Raw genomic sequence first — 26812 nt, forward strand, 5'->3', positions numbered from 1 at the left:
ACTGAGACCATTAAACCTTTTTCTTCCTTTGATAAAGAGATTTTGTCAAACTAATGTTGTATACAAATATACAGTCAGATAAAAGAAATAAGACAATAGGGTGACTACAGTTAACATTAATCAACTGTACATTTCAAAATAGCTAGAAGAGAATAATTCCAGTGTCCCTAGCATAAAGATAAATATTTAAGATAGACATCCCAATTATCCTGATTTTATTATGTAAATGTATCAAATCATCAAATGTACCCTGAAAATATGTACATCTAATATCCAACAATAAAAGCAAATTAATTTTTTTAAAAGAAGCTATTTGCCCTAGGGAAAAAAATGAATGTAGATAACCCTATAATGTGAACAGTTCTTTTTTAAATTAAGTAGACACAGACCATGTTCCATGAAAATTGAAGAATTCTGAGCAAACTGAGGTTGTTTAAAGATTAAAGATGACAGTCATATATAATGCACATATCTTTACCTTGGTAAACACTGCTTCTTTGTATCTGTTCTGTTCTGCTTTCAGTCCTTAAGTTATTTACTTTTTTTTTGAGACAGAGTCTTGCTCTGTTGCCAGGCACCAGGCTGGAGTGCAGTGGCACGATCTTGGCTCACTGAAACCTCCGCCTCCCAGGTTCAAGCAATTTTCCTGCCTCAGCCTCCCAAGTAGCTGGGATTACAGGTGCACGCCACCATGCCCAGCTAATTTTTGTATTTTTAGTAGAGACGGGGTTTCACCATGTTGGTTGGCCAGGATGGTCTTGATCTCTTGACCTGTGATCTGCCCGCCTTGGCCTCCCAAAGTGCTAGGATTACAGGCATGAGCCACCACACCTGGCCAGTTATTTACTTTTTAAGAAAAAGTTTAAGTCACCATAAATCCTTTTCAAAAGGTCAATATATATAAGTACATGCATAAAACATATTTTGGTGATTCTCTGGCATATAAACCCACGCTCCATTGCCCCAGGCCCAGGTGGAGACTTACCCTGTAGATATAATCCAGCAAGGGGGCTCTGGCCGAGTGCTGCTCCTCTAGGACCGCCGTGGACACTGGGTGGAGAAGGACACTCACGGGCAATGCCATGCACCAGTCCAAGAGACAGAGTAGCAAGGACACAATAAACTGGAAGAAGAACATGCGCAGTAACTTATGCTGTAGTCTCTGAAACCTCACTACATTTAATAATAAACAAGACGATTTTCCCTACATATAGTAGTTATTCAATGGACATACAGATGCTAGATAAGTAGGTAAGTAAGTAAATAAATAAATAGCATTTTCACAGAAAAAACTGTGAAGGCCAATGCAGAAGAATATTACAAAGGATATCACTAGTTGTAACATGGTTTATCATTCTACCTTACATTAAAATTTTTTAAAACTCTAGGAAAATCTTAACTCATGTGCCACCTACCTTCTTGTCTGTTTCCACTGAGGAGTACTCTGCACTTGGTAAAAGAAAAGCAATTGTGGCCACAAGGATCTGCATAAAAGATAAATGCCCAATCAAGCAGACAACATTAAAAGTGTTGTAAGCCTATGTTAGAAGTCCCACAATGGCCTTGCAACTAAACCCCGCTTGGTGCCAACTCAGCAGAGAAAGGTGAAATCAACCAGAGGGCCAGCTGTGTGGTAATCTTGAAAACTAAGAGAAGGCAATGGGGCCACGTCTAGTTTCTACACTACTTTACCGGTGGAAAAATTGGGGCGGGGGGGTGAGCAAAGACTATTTCTCTCTGCAGTCACATAATTCTTAACATCAGTCTCCACAGTTTTCACAGTGAAGTACAAAACACTTTCAAAAATAATTATGAAAATGCTCCCATTTAATTTCATTATAAATTACCCTAAGTCTCCACCTGCTGTCCTGGTATAAACAGCACTCCTTTCATTCTCAAAAGCAGTCCCATTTAGAAGATAAATTACATCATCACCCCAAAACTCAACTTTCCATTTCAGAGCATTTTATGTTCCCATGTCCAAAGTTCCAATTCATTCCAGGTCACTTCAGGTCAAAAATCACTTATGCCTTTTAATGTATCTGAGAACAAAGTGATCTTTCCAGTGAAATTTGTCGAGGGCTGAGAGAATATAAGTCAATATAGCTTCTTCTCTCTCCTTGTATTGCTTCGTAAGGACAAATTAAATTTCCTTGAACTGTTACCATTGGATGTATAAAGAAGAGGGCATGTTTTAAAAGTGCAGCTATAAAAATCAATAGTGGAAGTGCCTTATCCCACAAAAACACCTATGGGAGTGAAGGTGCCTGCTTGTGTACAGGCAAGGCACACTTGGATGCCTTCAGGATACGACTGTTGAGACAATTCTTCCCATTCCTTCCACCTCTCTCTCCCACCAGTTACCCCCCCCAAAAGGTTATCATGGTAGAAATCTCATTACAGCCAGTAATCACGCTAGGGCAGAAAGTGTGGTCCAGGGCTTTAGACTGGGAGAGACTTCTGCTTTACACAACAGCCACCCCCCTGCACCCCTCACGGAGGGCATCATAACCAGCTGCCTACTCCTTGTTGGCACCATCCAAATTGCTCTTGATGAATGAAGCCCAATCTACAAAAGGTCTCTTTGTTGTGGTAGTGCCTGCCTTTCAAACTCCTCAAGTATAAGCCTCTGCCTGGAACACTGCTGGCTTCTTTACATAGTGTCTGAAATCATAGCTGAGAAGAGCCAGTCTAACTTAATCTTAAAGCAAGTGACTTGTGGCACTTTAATAGTCAGTTTTCTAACAATTATTTGAAAATCTATAATTAATTAAATATCAAATACAATAAAAAGGAAATGCTTATGTTTTAGTATTATAGAAAAAAAGACTTACTTCTGCCATTTTCCGAGGCAGAGCAGTTTCAAACATCTGAAGCTTCTCCCAGTAGGAAACCAGCAACTGAAGCACATCACAAGCTACCTGGGCCACGATTTTGTTAGGAAACTATAAAAGGAACAGAATCCCAAAGCAGATACATAATTTAACAGCTGCATCATTCTTAAGGACAAAATAGTTATTTCTTCCCAGTTCCTTATGGATTACATTTATCTGTTTTGCCTGAAATTGATGAAAAATATGTCTGTCCTATTACCAGAGAGTTTAGACATCATCACATCACCATTCTAACACTGCCTCTTCTCTAGCCTCATTGTGTTAATTTACATAATGTGCTACAGGAACAAGGAGCTTTCATTTACTTATTTAGAAATTAAAACCATTACTTCAAATTTCTTATTCAGCTCACATAGGTCATATTTTTTAAAACAAGAGAAAATTCAACTGTACCCCCAGTGCGCTGAACCTTTTCACAGGATTTTACTCATTCTCTCACTGATAAATCTTCACTGACAGCTCTGCAAGGTAGATGTTATTTTCATTTTACACATGGAGAAACAGGGATTGACCAAATGACTTTCTATCCTATGAAATAAAACTTGACCCGTATGTATAACATACTAAGAATGTGTAAAATTAGAGTGTAGGAGAAGATAACTAATGGATTATGGTATACTCAATTATTTTGCATCTATTTCCTGAGGCTGGCATGCGTCTTCAGTCACCACCAAGGTCTGGATGCTTCCATTTATTGTGAGGCAGCATGTCTAAAGGCAGCACCTTCAAGGTCTTACTTTTCATGCTGGGAGGGTATAGAAGGGAAGAGGGCACCCTATGCTTTTCTCCCTGGCCAGAACATGGGCTACACCATTATTCATATCTCATTATCTAGGGTGGAAAAGGTTCATCACTGACCCTAGTCTAGGGACACCTCACTCTAAGCCACATGAAGCAGACACCATCAATGTTTAGTGCCCCACTGACAAATGTACAGAATAAGGAAGAAGGTGAGGGAAAGGTGATCATTTTAATTCTGCAGAATAAACAATTACTGACTACCCCTACTTGAGAGGCACTAACTAAACCCTGGGCTGTAGTGGTTGCACTCAGGGGCTCTTCACAGCCTTCCCCGGCCACAGAGAACCCGTACCCCAGATGACCCGATTTCCACTGGCCTCCTTCCATCTCCCAAACACTCTGGCTTGCTTCTGCCTCATGGCCTTTGCACCTGCTCCTTCCCAACTTTACTTGGAACACTTAATCCCCAGTCTGCATGCGGCTTGCACTGTTAGATCTTTCAAATTGTGGCACAAAAATGTCATCTCCTCCCCGAGGCCACCACACCTACCTGAGAGCTGAATGGCAGCCCACCCCTCTCATCTCTTCAGCTTCATCCTATTCCCCTATTAGATTTCCTTCATGGTATTACAGGCTATCAGAGGTGACCTTTTTGTTTATTATTTTCCTGCATATATTGTTCACTGCTGTATTTTTAATGCCTAGCATGGCCCCCTTAAGGATGTGTGTGGTATGCTTAAGGTGAAGATGAAACTCTGAGGGAGTGGGAGAACATGAGTGGGCACTGTGTGTGTGGCTGCTGCATCACAGTGGTAGAGTCACCAGGTAGAAAGATAAGGCTGGCAAAGCTCTGAACTCAAGAGGCTGGAAACAGACTAGGGAAAACTATCAGTTGACAAACAAGACAAAAAGCTATGGACAGAGAGGGGAGGGACATGGGGCTTGGGGGAGAACAGGAAGAGAGAAAGGATCATGGAGGGAGAAGAGAGCTAAGGTGCACCTGAAAGAATGCAAGTGGGGATTTGGGGTCTCCTTCCAGGCATGAGTGGCAGGGCCCAGGTACCAAGGTAAGGAAAAGTTGGTCAGATACAGGGGGCTAAAAGCAGGGTGGTGTTACTGACATGTAATGAAGGAGGTGGGGAATGATGGAGATGAAATAAGCCATTAATTTGCTCTCTCACTCATCCAGCATACAGAGTACATACAGAGTACCGACAGAGTGCCATGCTGAGCACTCCAGCCTGCGGGCCGCACTGGTCAGCCTGTGTGTTGACAGATCACTCTGACAGTGGTATGAACAGTGATCTGTGGGGGTCTGCTGCCTCTGACCAGGAGGCTCAGTATTGGCAGGGTGAGCGATGTGAGGGATGAACTTGGGCAGTGGGTGGGACAGACCATGGGCATTCAGGAAGTACAACTGGCAGGACTCAAAGCCAGAAACAGCACTGGGGTAAGGAAGAAAAGGAAAGTCAGTGATGTCTCGGAAGACAGGGTGGGAGAAAGAGCAGGGCTGGACAGCTCACAAGAGTTGGTGAGTATGGCTGTGGCTTAGCACCACCTTCCCCAACCACCCCGTGCCTGCCATCCATCTGCTACCCCACCATAAACAAACCAGCCAACCAACACGTTGCTAAGTGGAATGCTCTGCATATCCACGGGCATACCTAGGTCACCCTTGCAGGGCATTTCTGAAGGGTGCTTACAAGCGAGGCAGTGCTGGCTTTATGTGGAGCCTATAAAACAGGAGGCCCTGCTGGGGTCTGTGTTCTCCACTACAGCCACCACTGTGAGAACAGGGGGCTCTAGGGGGCTTTGGGACTCTGCCAGGAGAGAGAGGAATGGAGAGAGGAGGCAATGGGGGCCTTGGCCCCACCCCCAGCCCAGCTCCAGCCTGATGTGTGGGTAGTGGAGAGCGCAAACCCAGGCAGGGCTCTTTCTCCATTTCTCTCCCTCCTGGCACAGCCCCAAAGCCTCCTGGAGTCCGCTGTTCTCACAGTGGTGGCTGTTCTCCTTGTTCCTTGTAGAAACTCTTTCCCTTCCAGTCCTCAGTTCTTCGATTTATGTGCTATGTCCTTAGGTAAAACAACCCAGTTGGCACAACAACACAAGAACTAGAGGGAGGCAAGGAAGGAGGGAAGTGGGGAGGGAGGTGTCCCCAGAGACCAGGACTTAAGTCAGTGAGTTTCCTGTTATTAACAGTGGTTAAAGACAGAACAACTTGGCTGCATCCTGATCCCTCTACTTTCTTAGCAATTCAAGCTGGAGCCAGTTATTTGACTTTCCTCAGTCCTCTTTTATTGCTATCCAGAGGGTGGGGATTCAAAGGACGATTTCCATGCTGTGCTAGGACAGCGAACAGAGTGAGAGCTCAGTATGTGGTAACCATGTTGCTTTTCTGGTGTCTTATATTTCTCCACATAATCATAGAAAAGTTGCAGAAATTTGAGAAAATCTATCTATCCCTCTACTCCGTTATCAATTTTGATTTCTTTCCTATATTATATAGAAATATATATATAGTTATGTACCTCCTAACAATGTTTTGGGAAACATTCAGTAAGCATCACATGTACAACGCTGGTCCCATAAACTTATACTGCTATATTTTTACTGTACCTTTTCTATGTCTAGACATGCTTAAATATACAAGTACTTGCCAACGTGTTCCAACACAATATTTAGTTCCTACAGTATTCAGTATAGCAGCGCGCTGCACAGGATTTTAGCCTCAGAGCAACAGGCCATACCACACAGTCCAGAAACCATCTAGGTTTCTGTAATATTCTTTATGATGTTCACACAACAATGCAATCACCTGCTTACACTTTTCTCAGAACGTATCCCCATCACTATGCGATGCGTGACTCTCTGTGTGTGTGTGTCTGTGTGTTTCCTTCATTCTAAGATGCCACTGAGTTATTAATAGTTTTTCCATGGAAGGGGTAGAGATGGGGGAACCACCTTACATTGACTATATACATCTAGATTTAAGAAAAATTAAAAATTTAAAAATAGATCTTAGAATTGAAAAAGGGTATTTAAAAATGAATTGGGATCCACATTGATATACAATTTATAGCCAACTTGTTTCCACTTTAATAATTATATGTAAATATTTCTCCATGGCTCTGGGAGTCAGGAGGTGTCCTGCACACCTCAGTTGTGCAAAACTCCATACATGTGGCCAGAGTGTTCTGGGTTTGGCTTTGGCAAGCTCCTTCGGCTCCTGGTCAGCTCATCTTCCTCATCTGTAACGTGGAGGTGGCACTGACACTTCCCCGCACAGGATGACACCAGCCGCCCTGCTCTGGCTGGAGGGGCACTCTTCTGTGATATTGCGGTTGGAACGTTTCTCTATCCCTCATCACAGGGATCAGCCGCAAGTGTTTTTCCAGCTCCCAAAATACAACAAGCACGCCCAGCTCCACTCCAAGGTGTTGTGGAGGAGAAATAGGGGAGGACGAGGCAATGGGGGTGGTCAGAGGGTGTCCTTGGGGAAGAAGAGGCATTGAGTTTGGTCAGGCAGGGGCCAGACGCCAAGCCACGGGCGGGGGACAGCACTGGCTGATCATTCTATGGGCAGACTCAGAAAACGCACAAAGGGTGGTACAGCGGCTGTTGCTGACCTGATGCTGACTGTCCCAAGCGTCAGTGGTAAGCACCATCGCTATTACAGCTGCATGTGGCAGGTGGCACAGGAGGGCTAGCAGCAGCCTGAATGCTGGTGTTAGATGGATGGTTCAGGGGTTGAACTTTGGTTCGGTGAGGTGGTCATTCTAGAGCCTTGAACAAGTTCCTTAACTCTCATGTACCTCAGTTCCTCTACTAGGACACTGACCCCCGAACTAAGAACTTCCTCAAAACCCTCAGCACAGCGCCAGCAGAGACTAGGCACTCACTGGTTCCCTAAGTGTGATAACGGCAATGCTATTTATTACCACCGTTTCCAAGCAAGAGCCAGCAAAGGACTCAGCAGGATTTGAGCTTTGGCTTAGAGGCAGCCTAAAAGCACATGCATATCTTTAATGCCACACAGATCTGCTTTTATTGCTGGTTCCATCACTTATACCTGTGTGGCACTGGGCTTGTCACCTAATTTCTCTGGGCCTTGATTTCCTCTAGCATAAAACAGAAATTGCAACATCTATCTTGCAGAGCTGTCTTGAAGATTAACAGAAATATTTAAAAGTATTTAGAAGTATTAGAGCTCACCATTATTCTGACCTAATGTGAGTGCCCAGTACTTCTTATTAGCAAAGCACAGAGAGAAAGATGTCCCACAAGTGCTCAAGACTCAGCCAGATGGTAAACACTGAGGGTCCTAACTGGAAGCTGTGGAGGCCTCTCCCAGGCCTGCTGAAGAAGCCGGAGCACAAGATCTCACTCTCTTGTCACTTCCACCAACAGGTGACAGGTGTCCTCCTTGCCACAGGAGCTTCCCAGCCACCAGAGGAACCCCATTTGGCCACTGGTCCAGGAATACTGGAGGAGACACTGGCAGCCTGGCCACAGCTGCCAGCAGGGGAGCAGCCATCGGTGCCCCTCCCGGGAGCCTCATGGCACATTTACCACGGCTCTCAGAGAGAAATGGGACTCACAGTCCCTCTGCAACTGGGGGGAGGAAAAAGATGGGGCTAATTCAAACTCAAACTGTTAAATGCCTGAGATATGGTGTAATATCCAATCGACACCACAAACTGGTAATACCTTCAGAGTTACTCCTATCACATTGATGGCCTCTTTCACCTGAGGGTGGCTTGTACACTGTGCAAGCTCTTCACATATCCAGACTCCAAGGGAGCAAATGGCAATGCATCTTTTTAAAAAGAAAACAGAGGAAAATTCTCATGAAATTTAATATACTTTCTCGGTATTTTCAAATAACACAACACTTTAAATCTATTTATACAAAATAGCAAAAATTACAAATCTAATAGCAGAAAGAAAAGATAAAGAACCCTCAATAGGCCAATTTTCAGGACAAATAGAAATACTGAAATAGTTTAGTACTTAAATATTTAACAAAACAAATGGCATATTTTCTGTTAATTGTCACAGCCTGTACCTCACTTAGTTTTGTTGAAACTAATGGGCTGTTACATTTTATTGTTGAAGACATTTTTGGGGAATAAAAAACATTAATCTGAGAAAACTGTCAAAAACTGAGTTTATAATTGTTTTCTTTACGATAATATGCACAATACCTACCACAAACAAAACGAACGGTATATTTTAAAGTATATTTAAATACAACTTTCAAAATAAATTTCACTGTTATTTCTTCCAAACGATGTGCTAGGACCAGATATTCTTCACAGAAAGCCAGCCATGCCATATACATTTCTATTCTGTTTTTAACTCCATAGAAATTTGGCTTTCTACATTAAAGAAAGAGAAAGGAAGAAGAATTGCCAAGACTTGATGGTTTAGATGCAGCAGGTGTAGAAAAAAGAAGAAATCAAGGGTTTTCTCTAAATTTCTGAACTGAAAACCTGGGGGAATGGTGGGGCCATGTGGTAAGATGAAATCTGAAGGACAGTCAGCTGCGGGGAAAGGTCAGAAGCAGACTCAGGGTTCAGTTATAGTTGTGTTAAAACATTCAAGTTGAGATGTCCAGTAGGCAGTTTAATATATAAGCCTGAATATGAAAGGGGCTCACTGAAGAGGCAAGTAAACAAATCAGCAAGAAGATGGTATTTAAAGGCTGATTAGAATAAGAGTGCCCAGGAAGTCACAGAGAGAACAGGTCCAGCCCTAAACCCTGAGTCACTCTAACATTCATCAGAGGTTAGGTAGAGGAGGAGAGTTCAGCAAAGGAGACAGAAAGGAGAAAGTTCAATGAGGCAGGAGCAAAATCAGGGAATTATGTTCTGAGGAACACGCATTGTTCAGGAAAAGAGTAACAAAAGACTAGCTGCAGACTTGGTAAGTATGCATGTTCAAATGTCCAGCATAACCTCTAAAAAAATAAAAGGGAGCCTATGACTTAAAAACAATTGCAGTAATAAATAGAATGGAAAAAAAAATCCAAAAAAAAAAAAAAGAGAGAAACAAAGAAAAACAGGGGATGGGGAAATGAAGGCAAGATAAAGGAGAAATAAAATAAATATACTTTATTTTAAATAGGAAAGAAAGATCCTATTAAAAATAAAGTATAAAATATAATAAAAGTGCATTCAAACAGATCAGTAATTATAACAAATGTAAATGAACCTAAAGCTTCAGCTAAAAAATAAAGATTGGATGCGATAAAATTATAAAATCTGGCCAGGCACGGTGGTTCACGCCTGTAATCCCAGCACTTTGGGAGGCCGAGGCCACCGAGTGGATAACGAGGTCAAGAGATTGAGACCATCCTGGTCAACAAGGTGAAACCCTGTCTCTACCAAAAATACAAAAATTAGCGGGGCATGGTGGCGCACGCCTGTAGTCCCAGCTACCAGGGAGGCTGAGGCAGGAGAACTGCTTGAACCCAGGAGGCGGAGGTTGCGGTGAGCTGAGATCGCGCCATTGCACTCCAGCCTGGGTAACAAGAGCGAAACTCCGTCTCAAAAAGAAAAAAAATTACAAAATCTGGATATACACAGTTTTTGCAAAAACAAAAAAGTTAATTAAAAGGAACAGAAAGTATTATTTAAAAATAGCTAGACCAATATCAAAGTGGTCTTTAAGATAAAAAAATTCCTCCTTAGAAATAAAGAGTCACTATAAAAATATAAAATATTTGTTTCACTACAGATACAGGACAATTCTAAACTTTTATGCAACTAATCACATAGCCTCAAAATATATAAAACAAAAATTGACAGTATATAAGGAGAAACACATAAACACATTATAATAGCAGGAAATTTTAACATTTTTCTTCCAGAAGGTGATCAAGCTGATGAAAAAAATCAGACAGGATACAAAATATCTGAAGCCTAGGATTATTTAATCTAATAAACACAACTAGCAGACTTCGCTCAACAAAGAACAGGGCATACTTTTTTTCAAGTTTATATGGGATATTGACAAAAACTGACTACCTAGTGGGCAATTAATCAAATTTCAACACCAAAGACTGCTGTAAGATATTTTGAGCCACAGTGCAATTAACTAAGACATAAGTAATAAAAAGATACCAACAGAATTCAGACAAAGTAGTAACTAGAAATAAATATATAGCCTTAAATGTTTATATTTGTAAAGGAGAAATTAATATACTAAATATATAACCTTAAAGGTAAGAAAATAATATATAACCTTAAAGGTAAGATTGTAAAGAAAGTAAAAGGAAGGACAGAAAAGAGCAGAAGGTGGGAAATAAGAGCAAATATAAAATACAGAAGTTGAACAAAGACAAAGTCTAGTCTTTGAAAAGACCAATAAAATTGACAAATCTTTGGCAAAACTACTTAGAATACACAAAACATGTCAAAGATTAAAAAGTGAATGTAACCACATAAGTGAAAGAGAAAAGATTAAGATAACTCATATACCAGTATATTTTAAAATTTAGGTGAAATGGACAAATTCCTAGAAAAGTTTGGTTTATCAATATTGTCAAAAAGGAAGAAGAAGAAAACCTTAATAGTACTAAAATTATGGAAGAGAATGGGTCAGTGGTTAATTTTTCTTATCAAAGGTAGTTTTACCATCAAGGTCTACTAACTACACAAGAATATTAACTCTAATTTTGCAAAAACTCTTTCTGACTAAAGAGAATGAAATTGTACTTCACTGATTTTGTGAGAGTTTATAACCTTATAATCAAGGAAAGGAAAATTATAGGCCATCAATATGGGACCTGAACTAAATATTAGCCAAGCCAGATCTTTAGGATAACCAAGTTGGGGTTATCCAAAAATGCAATGTTAGTTTAATATTTGCGAATTATTATCAGTTTAGCTTCCAGAAGCGGCAGACCAGGAAATTTGGACTAACCCTTCTATTGAAGATAACCAAAGAAATTAGACAAAATACAAAATAAAAAACCCTGAAAATCATCAAATAGCTGATAAGGTAGTGATGACTGATGGGCTGCTGTCTTGGAAAGAGACTACAGAGGGAGCAGGACCTGAACCGTTCCTAGGAGGGAGTTAGGCTGAGCTGGCCTTCTGGTGACCTTACGGGGTTTGACATTGAGGATTAGAGACAGATGTTCCCCTCCATCAGCATTCTCAGCTTTGGTCTTCACCTTGGGAGGAGAGGCAGAAACTTTTTCAACACGTAAGTGGCCCAGAACATCTCATATCTTGATCATAGGCTGCTAGCAATCTCAACTGCCTGGCAGAGGCAACCAAGATGTTACCTACCAGACACTGCCAAATGTCTTCTGGTGTAAAAGATCGTCACTGGTTGAGAGTCACTACCCTATACATACACCATTGCTATAAATATTTGGTTTATATTTTTGTTTTCTTTCTTCTTGAAAATATGATACATGAATATATTTGTAATCTTGCTTTTTCTCACACAAAATAGTGTACTATGTATACTCTTCTGTACTTTACAATTTTCACTTAATAATGACACCTTTCGAAAATAATCATGCAAAGCATCTTCCTGGCATTACTCTTCCTATACTTTTCAGCCTGTATAAGAGTTATGTGAAAGCATAAGTGTTTTTTTGTAACATTAACTACTTACACATAAATGTGTATCTTAAAATTCTAAAACAGTTTACCTCTTATTCAACATTTACCTTGCATATTCATTTGGTTCTTCTGTGGCATTCTTCAGTAAAATATTTATGAGGTAATGCTAAAAACACAAAATTAAGTAAAATAAAAACTTTGTGTCACAGTTGGTTTCCCACATGTTCTGACCATGTTCCAGGCAGCCAGGAGCTACTGAGGTTCGACCAGGGAGCTCGGGGAGCTCATCTATGAGTGAGAGCCTGGGGGAAGAAGAACGCTTTGGGGAGCGGCTGGTGGAGGATGAGGGTCTCCACAGGGCCTCCCTGGGCCATTCAGCCTGAGGGAGTAGAGCACTTCTGGTATAAAGCAAATGAGACTTCTAGATAGAAAAATCTTGGTTTTCTTTTACTTTAACTGGATTACATGTTGTACATTGAATTATGTACTGTAATTGTATTTTATAGTTTAATTGATTCAAGGATTCTAAAAGCATTTTTATTTACCTCAAAGTCAGCTGAGGAGAGAACAAGTGCTTACTTTTATTCTCCAATAAATAATTTAGAATCTCGAATTACTAGCAGTATTTAATCAGGCCAACAATGGGACTGAATATTTAGTTTATTTACATTATTTCTTTTAAATTAACTTGATTCACTACTGTAGTTAATTAAGCTAATAAAATTATTACAACAGGCAATTCACTACATGATTATGACCCTTAGGCCCAATAAACAGGTATAATAAAAAACACCTGCTATTATAGCTGTACGGTCCAACCGCAATATGCTCTGAATTTAACACACGTATAGCCCATGAATAGCCTTATAAAAACAACTATTGAAACATTTAAAAGATACAGCAAAATTTCAGGAATAAGTAGATTAATATATACTAATGAAAGAGATAATCATACAGCTAGAATTATAAAAAGTGCTAAACTTGAGATTCCGTCAAACACATTATGTACCTTGATATCTTCAGTTCCTGTAATGGCCTCATTTACTTCTGGCACTGCCTGCAGTAAAGGAATCTCCTGGTAGGCGTTTGGAAAGCAGACCAGAGAGCCAAGGACAGTGACAGCCTCTGAACGAGGGGCCTGCACATAAGGAAGAGAAGCACACACATCTTTCCTTTGGTAAGTTGGAACCATTAAACAAGTGACATGTTTTATTCTTTATCCTAGATAAAAAATACCAAACTCAGCCAAGTTATTCTCTTCCAGGTGAATATTTAAGCAAAAGAGGTTTGCTGAAATGAAAAAGCAAATTTCTAAGGAATGGAAAATATACTTAGATGTAAGCAAGTGTTGCGGGAACTGATCTGCAGATTCATTCAGAATTAGAAAGGCCACTGACTCCGTCATGACTGTTTACATTGTTTTAGTGCTAATGTTCTCAACAAAGCAGGGTAAAGGATATCAACTTAATATCATTTTGCTGTTAAGAACAATTAAGGAAAATTCATAGGGAAGCAGAGATGGAGGTAACTATCAGAAGGTAGAAAGAGAAGACAAACTACCAAATTTCCTGTCTATCACTAAGAACTACTTTATGAAACAACATATAATGAGATACTATATCACTAATATCTAGTGAGATGCTTTTCTCTTATTTGCCCATGTTAGAATTAGATATACATTTAAAAAGGCATTTCACTAGATTTCAATTCAGCCAACACTAGCACCTATGATTAGCCAAGAATAGGAGATTACATAGGTCTGTCATCAATCTACTCCCCTAGCTGTCCATTTATCTGTCTACTATTATGTAATAATTATAACAACGAAAGCACACATAAGGAGTTCTCACTCTGTGCTAGGCACTGTTCTAAGTGCTGTACAAGCATTTCCTCATACAGTCCCCTCACCAACCCAATGATGTAGAGGCTATTATTTCCATTTTCCAGTGAGAAAACTGAAGCTCAAAGAAGTTAAATAACTTTTCAATGTCACAAAGCTCCTAAGTGATGCACATGGATTTGAACTGAGGCCATCTAGCTCCAGGTCCAGACTGAGCCTATAGTTAAGCACTTGGGCTATAAAATCAAAGAGAGCTTTTCTGCCTCAGAGAGATGGAGCACAGTACATGAAGTAGGGAGGAGAGACAAATAACAGCTATCCACAATTCAGTGAAGCACCTGCTAGGAGAGCAACGTACTGAGGATAGCATGGGAGCCCGGTCTTTCATTTTCTACCTAGCTTGGTTCTCATAAGTACAGAGGTAAATAAAAGGCAATAGAAAGCATAGCAGAGCTATTCTATGGGACGAGGCAAGGATTGGTTCTGCTCAGGATGTTTAGGAAACCTTAAACAAACTGCTGCTAAGAGCCACAGAGGGAAATAGAAGTCAGGCAGGCTGGCAGTGAGTGAAGGGGCCAGCTGAGTAGGCAAGAGGCAGGTGTCCATGAGACGGAAGGCTGAAAGGGTCAGAAGCAGTCGTCCCCAAAGTGTGTTCCACTAGGGCCACAGGGACTGTGAAAGGGCAAAAACAAAGACCACCGGGAAAAAGACGTTGCAGAGACATGTGGATAAGCACAATTAAACAGGAGCCTTTAACATGCTATTGTACACTGAATTTCCAAGTGAAGAAGTGTATTTCCCAAAATTATTTGACTATGAACCTGGCTTGCTTTCTTTTCCTTTCCCTCAGAGTATCTGGGGAGATTACTGTTCTGAAAGAGACTTTTTGAAATACTTGTCCTGAGGTTAGGAGAGAAAAGTCTGGGATAACAATTCAGTTGTGTTCAGGGCAACTGAATGCATGTGTCTTTGTGGAGTGCAAAGAAAGAGAAGTGATGACAGAGGTCGAAGCCCTGAGGACGAAGAGACAGACAACAGGAAGAATATCATTACCAACCCACAGACGTCCTCTTTGTGCCCCTCCCATGATGTCCTCCCCTCCCCCAAAGTAACCACACTCTGCTGCAACATCACAGATCGGTTTTGTCTGGTTTTTCAATTAAATAAATGAAATTAGCGTATACGTTCTTTTGTGTCTGACTTCTTTCACTCATTATGTTATGCATAATGTGTTTTTACTGTATATAACAATCCATCTTATGTACACACCATAATTTAGCTGTTCCATTGCTGATGGGCATTTGGACTGGCTCTAGGTTTTGGCTGTTACAAATAATGTTGCTGCACACAAGCTTCTTCTCATCTTTTGGTAACTTGTGCGAGCCATCTGTGCATCTCCCTCCCCCACTGCCTCAGTGGGGCAGACCTACCTAGCAGGGGTACTTGAAACTGGTAATTACCTTGTGCTAACTGAAAATTCTGACTGAGCAGGTGTGCTCCAGCCCAAACATCTTTCAAACACCTCTCACCAGTTCCTCTACAATTTTAACCTCAAGTTTAAACAAGAAAGTAATATCATTCAGAGTTGTGGTACCTTCATGTCACTCTTACCTTCACATTCTCATTGATATTCTCTCTCTTTTTAAAAAAACATTTTGGAAGCCTACTTTATTAATTTTGTGTTGATTCTTTTTTTCCAGCTTGACTGAAGTACAATCAATAAAAATTTATATAAAGTATATGCAACATAATATTTTGATATACATATACATTGTGAAATGATTATCACAACAAGCTAATTAATATATCACCTCATATAGTTCCTTTATGTGTGAGGTATGAACATTTAAGATCTACTTTTGGCAAATTTCAAGTTTATAATATAGTATTATTAACTATAGTGACCACACAGATCTCCAGGACTCATTCATTACGCATAACTGAAACTTTTGATCTGCCGACAAACATTACTCCGTCTCCCCCCAGCCCAACCACAGCCACTGGGAACCACCATTCTACTCTCTACTTCCAGGAGTTGGCCTTTTTTAGATTCCACACATAAGTGATGCCACACAGTATTTGTCTTTCCGAGTTTGGCTTATTTCATTTAGAAAAATGGTTCGTCCATGTTGCTGCAAATGACAGAATTTCCTTCATTTTTTAAAGGCCGAGTAATATTCCACTGGAGATATGTACCACATTTCCATTATCCATTTCTCTGTCAATAATTTAAGTTGCTTTCATATCCTGGCTACTGTGAATGCTGCTGCACTGAACATGACAGTGCAGACATTTCTTACACACACTGATTTCACTTCCTTTAGATACATACCCAGAAGTAGGACTGCTGGGTCATATGGTAGCTCTATTTTAAAATTTTTGGGAAACCTCCATGCTGTTTTCGATAATGGCTATACCAATTTACCTTCCTACCAAAGTGTACAAGGGGATGAAAATGTCTAGAAAAAACAGTATGAGTAGCACACCCAGTACCCAGCCATTCACTAACCCACATATTCATGTGCAGTATTTGAAAACAGAATTAAAAATTGATTCGTGGCTGTAACATTTATTCCTACTATCATACCTCAGGCAGAGAGTTAAGAAAAAGGTATATAATACAATGTAACATTGATATATGGTTAAAGACCAAGCAAATTCAATGCCTTCAAAAAGCTTAAAAGGTACTCATGTCCCTTTTAATGCAGTTTCAAAGAACATAACACTTTTTTGCTTTATTGAAAGCTAGTTTTGTATTTTATTCTTTCTGAATTTTTTGAAGCACATTCCTTGTTTGTATTTCAGTACTTCCTTCCCTTCACATTTTCTAGTTTGTGTTTTTCCAGGTTCTGGTTATTTTTTGGTTGATATTTATTTTCCTACTTTGGCAACGCGCCTTTAATGTGAATTTGACCTTTACGTTTATCTTTACACCATCTTTGATTTGAGTATTTTGTGTTGATTCTTTTTTTCCAGCTTTACTAAAGTTAAATTAATAAAAATTTATCTATTTAAAGTATATACGACATAATGTTTTGATATACATATTGATCTATATCAACATGTTTTTAACTTATGTCTTTGGGAATGTGTTTGTTGTGATGCCAAACCTCATTCTAGTTTTTTCTGTCAGAGGCCTCAAATAAGGAAGAATCATCATTTGGTAAGTGGTGATCACAGAGGGAAGAGACCAATAAATGGAAGTTATATATTGTAATCTGGGCAGTATATAATGAATTCAAATAAAAGTCAGGGTTTTTTTTTTTTTTTTTTTTTTTTTTAATGTGCACAAGAGTTCTCTTTCCTCTACATCCTTACCAGCACTTATCTTTTGTGTTTTTGAGAAAGCCATTCTAACAGATGTGAGGTAAATTACCTCATTGTGATCTTAATTTGTATTTCCCTAGTATCTTGAGCATTTTTCATATACAGCAGTTCCCCTTATTTGAAGGGGATACATTCCAACACCCCCTCAGTGGATGCCTGAAACTGTGGATAGTACCAAACGCTATGTATACTATGGTTTTTGTGATACATACATACCTATGAAAACATTTTGATTGATAAATTATGTACAATAGCAAAGACTTGGAACCAACCCAAATGTTCATCAACAACAGACTGGATGAAGAAAATGTGGCACATATAAACCATGGAATACTATGCAGCCGAAAGAGAAGGATGAGTTCATGTCCTTTGCAGGGACATGGATGAAGCTGGAAACCATCATTCTCAGCAAACTAACACAAGAACAGAAAACCAAACACCACACATTCTCACTCATAAGTGGGAACCAAACAATGAGAACACATGGATACAAGCAGAGGAACATCACATACCGGGGCCTATAAGGGGGTGTGTGACTAGGGGAGGAATAGCATTAGGAAAAATATCTGATGTAGATGACAGATTGATGGGTGCGGCAAACCACCATGGCATGTGTATACCTATGTAACAAACCTGCACATTCTTCACATGTACCCCAGAACTTAACGAATAATTTTTTAAAAATTAGGCACAGTAAGAGATTAGCAATAACAGCTAATAATAAAATAGAACAATTACAACAATATGACAGCATCACCACTCGTCTGCTTTGGGGCCATTATTATGTAAAATAAAGATTACCTGAACACAAGCACTGTGATACCACAACAGCCCACCTGATAACAGCTATGGCCACTAAGTGACTAACACGTAGGGGTAGCAGATACCACGTGGATCCACTGGACAAAGCAATGATCCATGTCCTGGGCAGGATGGGCCAGGATGACTCAAGGTTTCATCATGCTAGGATTATTTCTAGAATCTTCCATTTAATATTTCTGGACCACCATTGATTGTGGTAACTGATATCAGAAAGTGAAACTGAGGATAAAGTGGAGCTACTGTACTATTAGCCAACTGTATGTCTGTAAGGTCACTTTAAATAGCCCAACTAGCCATGCTGGCAGAAAATGACTACCACGTGTAATATTATCTTTAGCAAGGCCTCCAACATTTTTACAGGAAACTCTCTTGGCAAATCATGAACACAGTATTGGAAGTTCTGGCCAGGCCAATCAGGCAAAAGAAGTAAATAAAGCGTATTCAAATAGGAAGAGAGGAAGTCAAATTATCTCTGCTTGTACTAACATGAGTGTATATTTAGAAAACCCCATCATTTCAGCCCAAAAACTCCTTGAGCTAGTAAGCAACTTCAGCAAAGTCTCAGGATACAAAAATCAATGGACAAAAATCACACCAATAATAGACAAGCAGAGAGCCAAATAATGAGTGAAGTCCCATCCACAATTGCTACAAAGAGAATAAAATACCTAGGAATACAACTTATAATATGAAGGACCTCTTCAAGGAGAACTACAAACCACTGTTCAAGGAAATAAGAGAGGACACAAACAGATGGAAAAACATTCCATGGTCATGGTTAGGAAGAACCAATACTGTGAAAATGGCCATACTGCCCAAAGTAATTTATAGATTCAACGATAGTCTCATCAAGCTACCATTGACTTTCTCCACAGAATTAGAAAAAGCTACTTTAAATTTCATATGAAACCAAAAAAAGCCCAAATACCCAAGACAATCCTAAGCAAAAAGAGCAAAGCTGGAGGCATCACACTACCTGACTTCAAACTATATTACAAGTCTATAGCAACCAAAACAGTATGGTACTGGTACCAAAACAGATATGCAGACCAATGGAACAGAACAGAGGCCTCAGAAGTAACACCACACATCTACAACCATCTGATCTTTGACAAACCTGACAAAATCAAGCAATGGGGGAAAGGATTCCCTATTTAATAAATGGGGTGGGGAAAACTGGCTAGCCATATGCAGAAAACTGAAAATTAGACCCCTTCCTTATTCCTTATACAAAAATTAACTCAAGATGGATTAAAGATTTAAACCTAAGACCTAAAACCACGAAAACCCTAGAAGAAAACCTAGGCAATACTATTTAAGACATAGGCATAGCAAAGACTTTATGACAAAACACCAGAAGCAACTGCAACAAAGGCTAAAATTGTCAAATGGGATCTAATTGAACTAAAGAGCTTCTGCGCAGTTAAAGAAACTATCATCAGAGTAAGGCAACCTACAGAATGGAGAAAATTTTTGCAATCTATCCATCTGACAAAGGGCTAATATCCAGAATCTGCAAGGAATTTAAAGTTACTAAACAAACAAACAAAAAAAACTGCCCCATTAGAAAGTGGGCAAAGGACATGAAGAGACACTTTTCAAAAGAAGACATTTATACAGCCAACAAACATGAAAAAATGCTCAACATCACTGGTCATTAGAGAAGAGCAAATCAAAACCATAACACTCATGCCAGTTAGAATGGTGGTCATTAAAAAGGCAGGAAACAGATGCTGGAGAGGATGTGGAGAAACAGAAATAGCATTTCTATTACACCCCTACCTACACTGTTGGTAGGGGTGTTAAGTTAGTTTAATTATTGTGGAAGATAGTGTGGCGATTCCTCAAGGATCTAGAACTAGAAATATCATTTGACCAGCAATCCCATTACTGAGTATATTCCCAAAGGATTATAAATCATTCTACTATAAAGACACATGCATATGTATGTTTATTGCAGCAGTGTTGACAATAGCAAAGACTTGGAACCAACCCAAATGCCCATCAATGATAGACTGGATAAAGAAAAAGTGGCACATATACACCATGGAATATGATGCAGCCATAAAAAAGGATGAGTTCATGTCCTTTGCAGGGCAAACAATTTATTTTAAAACCAAGGGCTTGAAGTTTGAATTTACCCTGCAAAGAAGAAATAAAGTGAAAAAGTAATCACATACCAAACAAGGTTTAGGTTGTTGGATGGCCACACTGACTTCAATACCAATCCCTTAGCAAATAGTAAAGCTAATTTTATTTATACCATTTGAAGGGGCAAAAATTACTCTGAATACGTAACAGCTTACAGAGCACAAATGGAAAAGGCCCCTTAAATTTGAATGCATAATGGTATTCCCTTGAAAGGCATTAAGATATTGCTTTGGCCATGTACAGTGGCTCACACCTGTCATCCTAACACTTAGGAGGCTGCAGTGGGAGGATCGTTTAAGTCTAAGAGTCTGAGACCAATCTGAGCAACATGGAGAGACTCCAATCTCTACAAAAAATTTAAAAATCACCCAGGCATGGTGGCATGTGCCTGCAGTCCTAACTACTCAGGAAGCTGAGGTGGGAAGATCATTTGAGCCCAGGAATTTGAGGTTACAGTCAGCTAGGCATGATAGCATCATTGCACTTCAGCCTGGGTAGAGAATTAATGAGACTCTATCTCTTCAACAACGACAACAACAAAGTAAAGAAAAATATACTGCCTGAATAGCAGAGGTAAATGTAAACAGTAAAAACAAATTCTTTTTGTAGCCCTTACTGATCATTTAGTCCACTTCTAATTTTTTATTACAAAAATTCTGCCCAAGTATTCCGACATGTTATTAGGAGAATACATATTCACTTCTAGTTAAGATTTTAGTGTTCTAATATTTTAACAAAATATTTTCTATGAGACTTATAATAACGAAGACTTAATTTAAAAAGAATTCTTACTGCTAATGTACACTTTAAAACTCCCTATTTTAGACATTTGTGTCTGTGCCTCCATTTACTAGAAAATGCTAGTAAGATTCTAAGAGACAAGTCCTGCTTCTGACTGTGTAAATGTGCTGAAATATTAGTGAGGATATGATTTCTCACACTTTGGCCTTTTGATGAAATGCCTTTCCAATACCAGTGTGTCATCTTATCCTACAATTTCACACATCAGCTGCCAGGGTATCTACCCTGAGAGCCCAGTTTCACATTGCACTAATGAGTCAACACCTGTTAAGAGTGGAGAAATCTGAACCTTGTTAGCGATTGTGAAGCCTCCTGGGAGCTGGGATGCTGAGCATTGTCATACTCACCGTCAACATGTCTGTGCTAAGGACCCTGGCAGCGGCCGTGATGAAGTCCCCCACCAGCATTGAGAAGCCAGGAAAACCCAGGGAGAAAAAGCGGGGTGGGCAGTGCCTTATGATGGTATTTAAGATATCCTAAAAGGGAAGGTAAGAAAATACAATTGTAATGTTCAAGCACAAAATTGCAAAGTAGTCAGTCTGTAGTGTTACATATGACCACTGTATAATAATCTAAGAGAGCAGAGATCACAGAAAATTTTCAGTGAAAGTGATATTGCAAACTGAGTTACTCCAAGGGTTATTGTACCCATTTTAAAGGTGAGAGATTAGAGACACCAAACTGTAAGATGAATTATCCAAAATCTAAATCATGACTCTGAGACTAGACATTTCCTATGTCTTCCATGTAAAGGTAGGCTCCTTGGACAGGCTACAGGAGTGATGAGGTGAATATGAAACTAAAACCCTCAAGTATCTATCATTGAAAGAAAATGCGTCCTGTCTTTGGCTTTCAATTTGCCACAGTTAAAGCACACAGTTACTTTAAAATATCTTAAAGTAGGCAAAGAGACGGAAAACTTCACTCTTCAGATAATTTTATGTGCTAAGAAATGGGAATATGGAGAGTGCTCAGGTGATGCTGTAATCAGTGAAATGCTAAAGTCAGGGAGTCAGCATGGCTCTGAGTATAAGGGTGATCTCGCTGTAAGTACAAAGTGCAATAGTAGTAGCCTTTTGCACAGAGTGCAGTGTAAAGAGCATCATCTGCCCCAGACACCTTGTGTCCCTGTGTCTGTATTGGCCTCTCATTGATGGCTAGATGGCTCCTCACCCCCTGAGCTCTGTTCTGAAGCAGATATCTAATTCCTGCCTGTGGTAAATCAGGGGTCCACCATGGGACAGCATTCATGCCATCCATGGCCAGGCCACATCTCTGAAGCCATATGTGCAAGAGGGTGCGCGCGCACGTGTGTGTGTGTGTGTGTGTGTGTAACAGGAATTAGTAAGAAAACCACAAACCACAAACTTCTTTTATGCAGCTGTTGGTCATGTACATTAATCAAAACATGCACTGAAGTACAGTCATGTGTTGCTTCATGACAAGGATACATTCTGAGATATGTGTTGTTAGGCAATTTCATCATCTTATGAACATCATAGTGTGACTTACACAGACCTAGATGGTAGAGCCTACCACACATCCAGGCTATGTGGTATGGCCTATTGCTCTGAGGCTACAGATGTGCACAGCATGTTGCTATATCGAGGTCTGTAGGCAATAGTAACACAATGGAAAGTTCTGCATATCAAGCCACATCTGGACATAGAAAAGGTTGAGTAAAAATACAGCACTACAATCTTACAGGACCACCATCATATATGTGGTCTGCCACTGACTGAAATGTCACATGACTATACTATAGTTATGTGACTTGCAGTTATACAGTGTCAATATAAGAGTAAGAAGCAAAATAAAAACACATACACACACACAATCCTACTTTATTTTCTTAGATTTCAGTGTGGTTATCTAAAAAATCCTTAAAAATAATCCTGATTTAATTCTATCAATATCATTAGAGCAACGTGGTAGTAACATGCTAAGTTCTAACATGTTAAGTCTGTCATAATAAAAATAACCTCACTTAACAACTTACCTTCTTAAAACACTTACATGTGTTCACAAAACATTTTTTCTAAGACTCTTTTTTCCTTACATGGGTCTTAGTTTCTACAAATCTTGCCATTTACATTCTTAAAATTATTGTATAATGCTTAATTCAATAGAATTCACATATGGTAAATAGCTTAACAAGTATTAAAGTTTTAGCATTTCAGCAGACTTTTTTCTTACACCAGAAATAAACAGATAAATAGATAGATAAGTAAAAAAGGAAGGAAGGAAGGGAAAAAAAACATGAACCATGCTTCTTCCAGGTTAATGTTTAAGCCTGCTTTAATCACGTCCTTTGATACACTTTAAGGTCCATATCAGTCAAGGCAAACATTCTAAGGGACCGAGCAGATGGATGCTGCAGTTTAGAAAGTGTGTGGTAAACTCAGGATCCAAGAGTAGAACAAAAGATCCACCTTTTTCATAATTAAGCCTCTGATTAATGCCCTGGGCTCCTCACCACACACCTGTAATTACTCACAGAGGTACTCATTGTGCTGGGCCTTGTCTCGGAATATCAGGCATCAAGCTATCCGGCAGCAGATGGAAGCACATTTCTGTTGACATATGTTGCAATGAAAGGATTCGTGCAAACCTGGCTAGCAAGGTAGCAGAATGCCATGCATTTGAAGATTAATAATGCAAACAACCATGATGTTAACTTTTGTTATGTTTGTGTTAATTCCATCTGTTGAGACGTGGAACTAAACCTTGAAGCTTGCGGGCTTTAAAAATCTTTAGTACATACTTGAATCAAATAAGCCATTTTCACCATTGGAATTTAGAGTTTTAATTTAAAAATACTTTTCTAGGCTAAATTTATGGGAATTACGAACTAAATCCTTTAACAAGCTAACATCACAATTTATAAATGAATCCATTTTGCCTCATAAGATTTGTATGTGTAAAGGCAATGATCTGTAAAATGGGGCATTCAAAAAAATTACTAAGTTGCTATACTGATGCTAAAGACAGCAGATAGACACATAGCTGAAATAAAGTCACATGGCTCTCCCTCTCCCTGGACCTCAGCCAATCACTTCAACGGAACCTGCTACTATGGGCAAGAAGGTTGGAAAGAGAGGGCAAAATAACAGATGGCTAGCCTACCCTACCCTGCCACCCACGTAAGACAGCGCCCTGAGGAGATGCAGCGCCTGTGCAAAGTCGCCAAAGACAGCACTGGGGGAGGGTAAACGGGGGGTTAAAGAGGGAACTATGTGACCAGTTAGCCAAATTATGGCCATATGCCTGCTTATGTTGCTTCTCCGCACTGAAATGGAACAACTCAAAGACTATCTTTGTGATAACATGTTAAAATTCGGAATAACCACGTGGCACTCAAAGAAGAGCAGCTACATATTCCCAATAGAGGGACATTCACAAAATGTCCTACTTATTTCTAACTCAGTAGAATCCTTTCTTCACCTTCCCCACCATACAGTAAGATCACAGTTCTAACAGGAGCAATTGAAGAATAGAATAAAAATCTGAAACCTTCTTACACCTTCCAGGACTTTATATATACATGGGGCAGGATGATGCCCTCCAGATATCAGTCATTCATGTGCAGCCCGCATGCCTTTTGCCGTCTCCCTGTCCAAAGTGAACCTCTACCTAATAGGTTTTTCTGAGTGACTCATGTTTTTATTTTTTTTATTTCCATAGGTTTTTGGGGAACAGCTGCTGTTTGGTTACATGAGTATGTTCTTTAGTGGTGATTTGTGAGATTTTGGTGCACCCATCACCTGATTTGTAGTCATTTATCCCTCACCCCCACCCACACTTTCCCCCAAGTCCTCAAAGTCCACTGCACTATTCTTATGCCTCTGCATACTCAGAGCTTAGCTCCCACTTATGAGTGAGAACATACAATGTTTAGTTTTGCATTCCTGAGTTACTTTGCTTAGAATAATGGTCCAATTATCCTGAAAAACCTATGTGTATCCTTTCTCATAAGTAAAAAGTAACTCAAATAATATAATGACAGTAACCAATGTGGCTGAATTTTTGCTAAAAATACCATCTTCTGTTGAAGTCTCTGGGTTTGAGACCAGCTCTCCTTGTTAAACAGAAGCACAGAATGCAATGACAGGGTGGTGTGAGACAAGTTCTTCTCTCAATTCCATCTGGCCTACCTAAGAGTATCACAAGGACCTGCGGAGAAGAGGAATCACACTACTGTGTGATTCAATACTAATCAGCGCTGCCTCCACTGGGATGGCTAGTGAGAAACAGCCCGGCACTCTGGTGCAGTGAAAAGAACTCTAGAACTGGGACCATAGCCTTGTGTGACTGTGGGCATATCACATCATACCTAGAGCGTATGCTTCTCTTCCATAAAATGGAATGATACTCCTTTACGGAGCTGTATCTAATGAGATAGGAGATAAGAACATATGCCTTTGCAAAATGAAAAGAGCCATAAAGAAGTAAATAGAGTAGGAAGTAAATAATTATTTTTCAAAAAGAGAAGGACTCTGAAGGGTTTTACTTTGTAGAATTTACTTTATAGGTGTAGATTGTATAATTCAGTGAACTATTATTTTGCTCATCTACAGAAAGAATATTTTAAGATATTTCAAAGGTGGCACAAACAAGCCTCTTAGATCACACATTATCCCAGAAATTTAAAAGCTCCACAAATTAGTGCTTTCAAGCAACACCGTTAGCAAAGCATTACAGCAATTAGCCATAGTGTATATAATTTACAAGGCAAATAATGAAAGAAAAACAGGAAAATTATCATTTTAGATTTTCTAGGATTCATTTTTCTAAGTAGTTCTAGAACTTAATACAAACAAGTTCAAGTTAGTATCATAGCAAGAATTAGTTTGTTTTTCACACATTAAACAGACTAAACAATAAATAATAAGCAAAATAAAATTAGTTTTATTCTTTAAAGTTGAACATAGGAAACACAGACAAAGATCTTTCACATGGTTTTGTTCAAAGAAACTAAAATTCGTTCTGCAAAATGTTGCAATATAGTGAACAGATCACCAAACTAGTATTTTTCTCTTCTTCTGGTTAAAAGTCCAAGTGCATACTGTATACATTGAGTGTGTAAAGATCACTAAGATGATAATTGTGAATTTGCAGCTTATCAGAAGATTCTGGTTATGAGAAAGTAACTGGCGAGAACATCTGTCTCTTATCACTGATCTTGCAAAAAAATCAGGTAATTCAAATAGAGGCGTGTTGTTTCCTTTCCTTCAAAGCACAGTTCTATAAACACAAACCATATTCAGCTTGGTAAATGAATCGCTTTAATTGAATGCTATGTACACAGTAACTGGAAAAACCATAAGTGATAAGAAAAACATATGGTGATGGCGACAGAAATCGGTTTATTCATTTTGCATAGTGTTGTTTCTTTAGCTCCCTTATAATTGACCTCTAGAGCGATAAATGTGTAAAATAATTTTGTTTATTATGGCTCCAAACCTTCCAACAATTACACAAAATGAAAATTTAAAAGGAAGGATTCATTCTGGAAGCATTTCCATTGTTTACATAATGGCACAGCTATAATTTAGTGCTCGTGTTGTTATGGAAAATAAAAAAAGGGCGATTACAGGCCATTTCAATTCAAAATATTGCACAGTGGTGTCAAAATGGGGGAAAATGTTCACTTTAAA

The 26812-nt window shown here is 39.3% G+C and overlaps 1 protein-coding gene across 12 annotated transcripts in view; it reads right to left on the reverse strand.

Annotated features, from left to right (window-relative positions):
- RALGAPA2 (Ral GTPase activating protein catalytic subunit alpha 2) overlaps window positions 1–26812 on the reverse strand; it is a 333808-nt gene that overhangs the window by 148472 nt on the left and 158524 nt on the right. For 11 of the 12 annotated variants that reach the window (XM_032248229.1, XM_032248225.1, XM_032248234.1 and 8 more), the window contains 7 exons: window positions 21503–21631; window positions 13224–13352; window positions 12322–12380; window positions 8343–8451; window positions 2835–2945; window positions 1416–1484; window positions 986–1123 (listed from right to left, as the gene is read on the reverse strand). In XM_032248229.1, coding sequence (XP_032104120.1) covers window positions 986–1123; window positions 1416–1484; window positions 2835–2945; window positions 8343–8451; window positions 12322–12380; window positions 13224–13352; window positions 21503–21631 — 744 coding nt within the window. The remainder of the gene's footprint in view (window positions 1–985; window positions 1124–1415; window positions 1485–2834; window positions 2946–8342; window positions 8452–12321; window positions 12381–13223; window positions 13353–21502; window positions 21632–26812) is intronic. The other variant, XM_032248227.1, reaches the window with a different exon arrangement.

Source organism: Sapajus apella, unplaced genomic scaffold (genome assembly GCF_009761245.1).
Source record: "Sapajus apella isolate SASKATOON/1434 unplaced genomic scaffold, GSC_monkey_1.0 scaffold65, whole genome shotgun sequence".
NCBI lineage: Eukaryota > Metazoa > Chordata > Mammalia > Primates > Cebidae > Sapajus > Sapajus apella.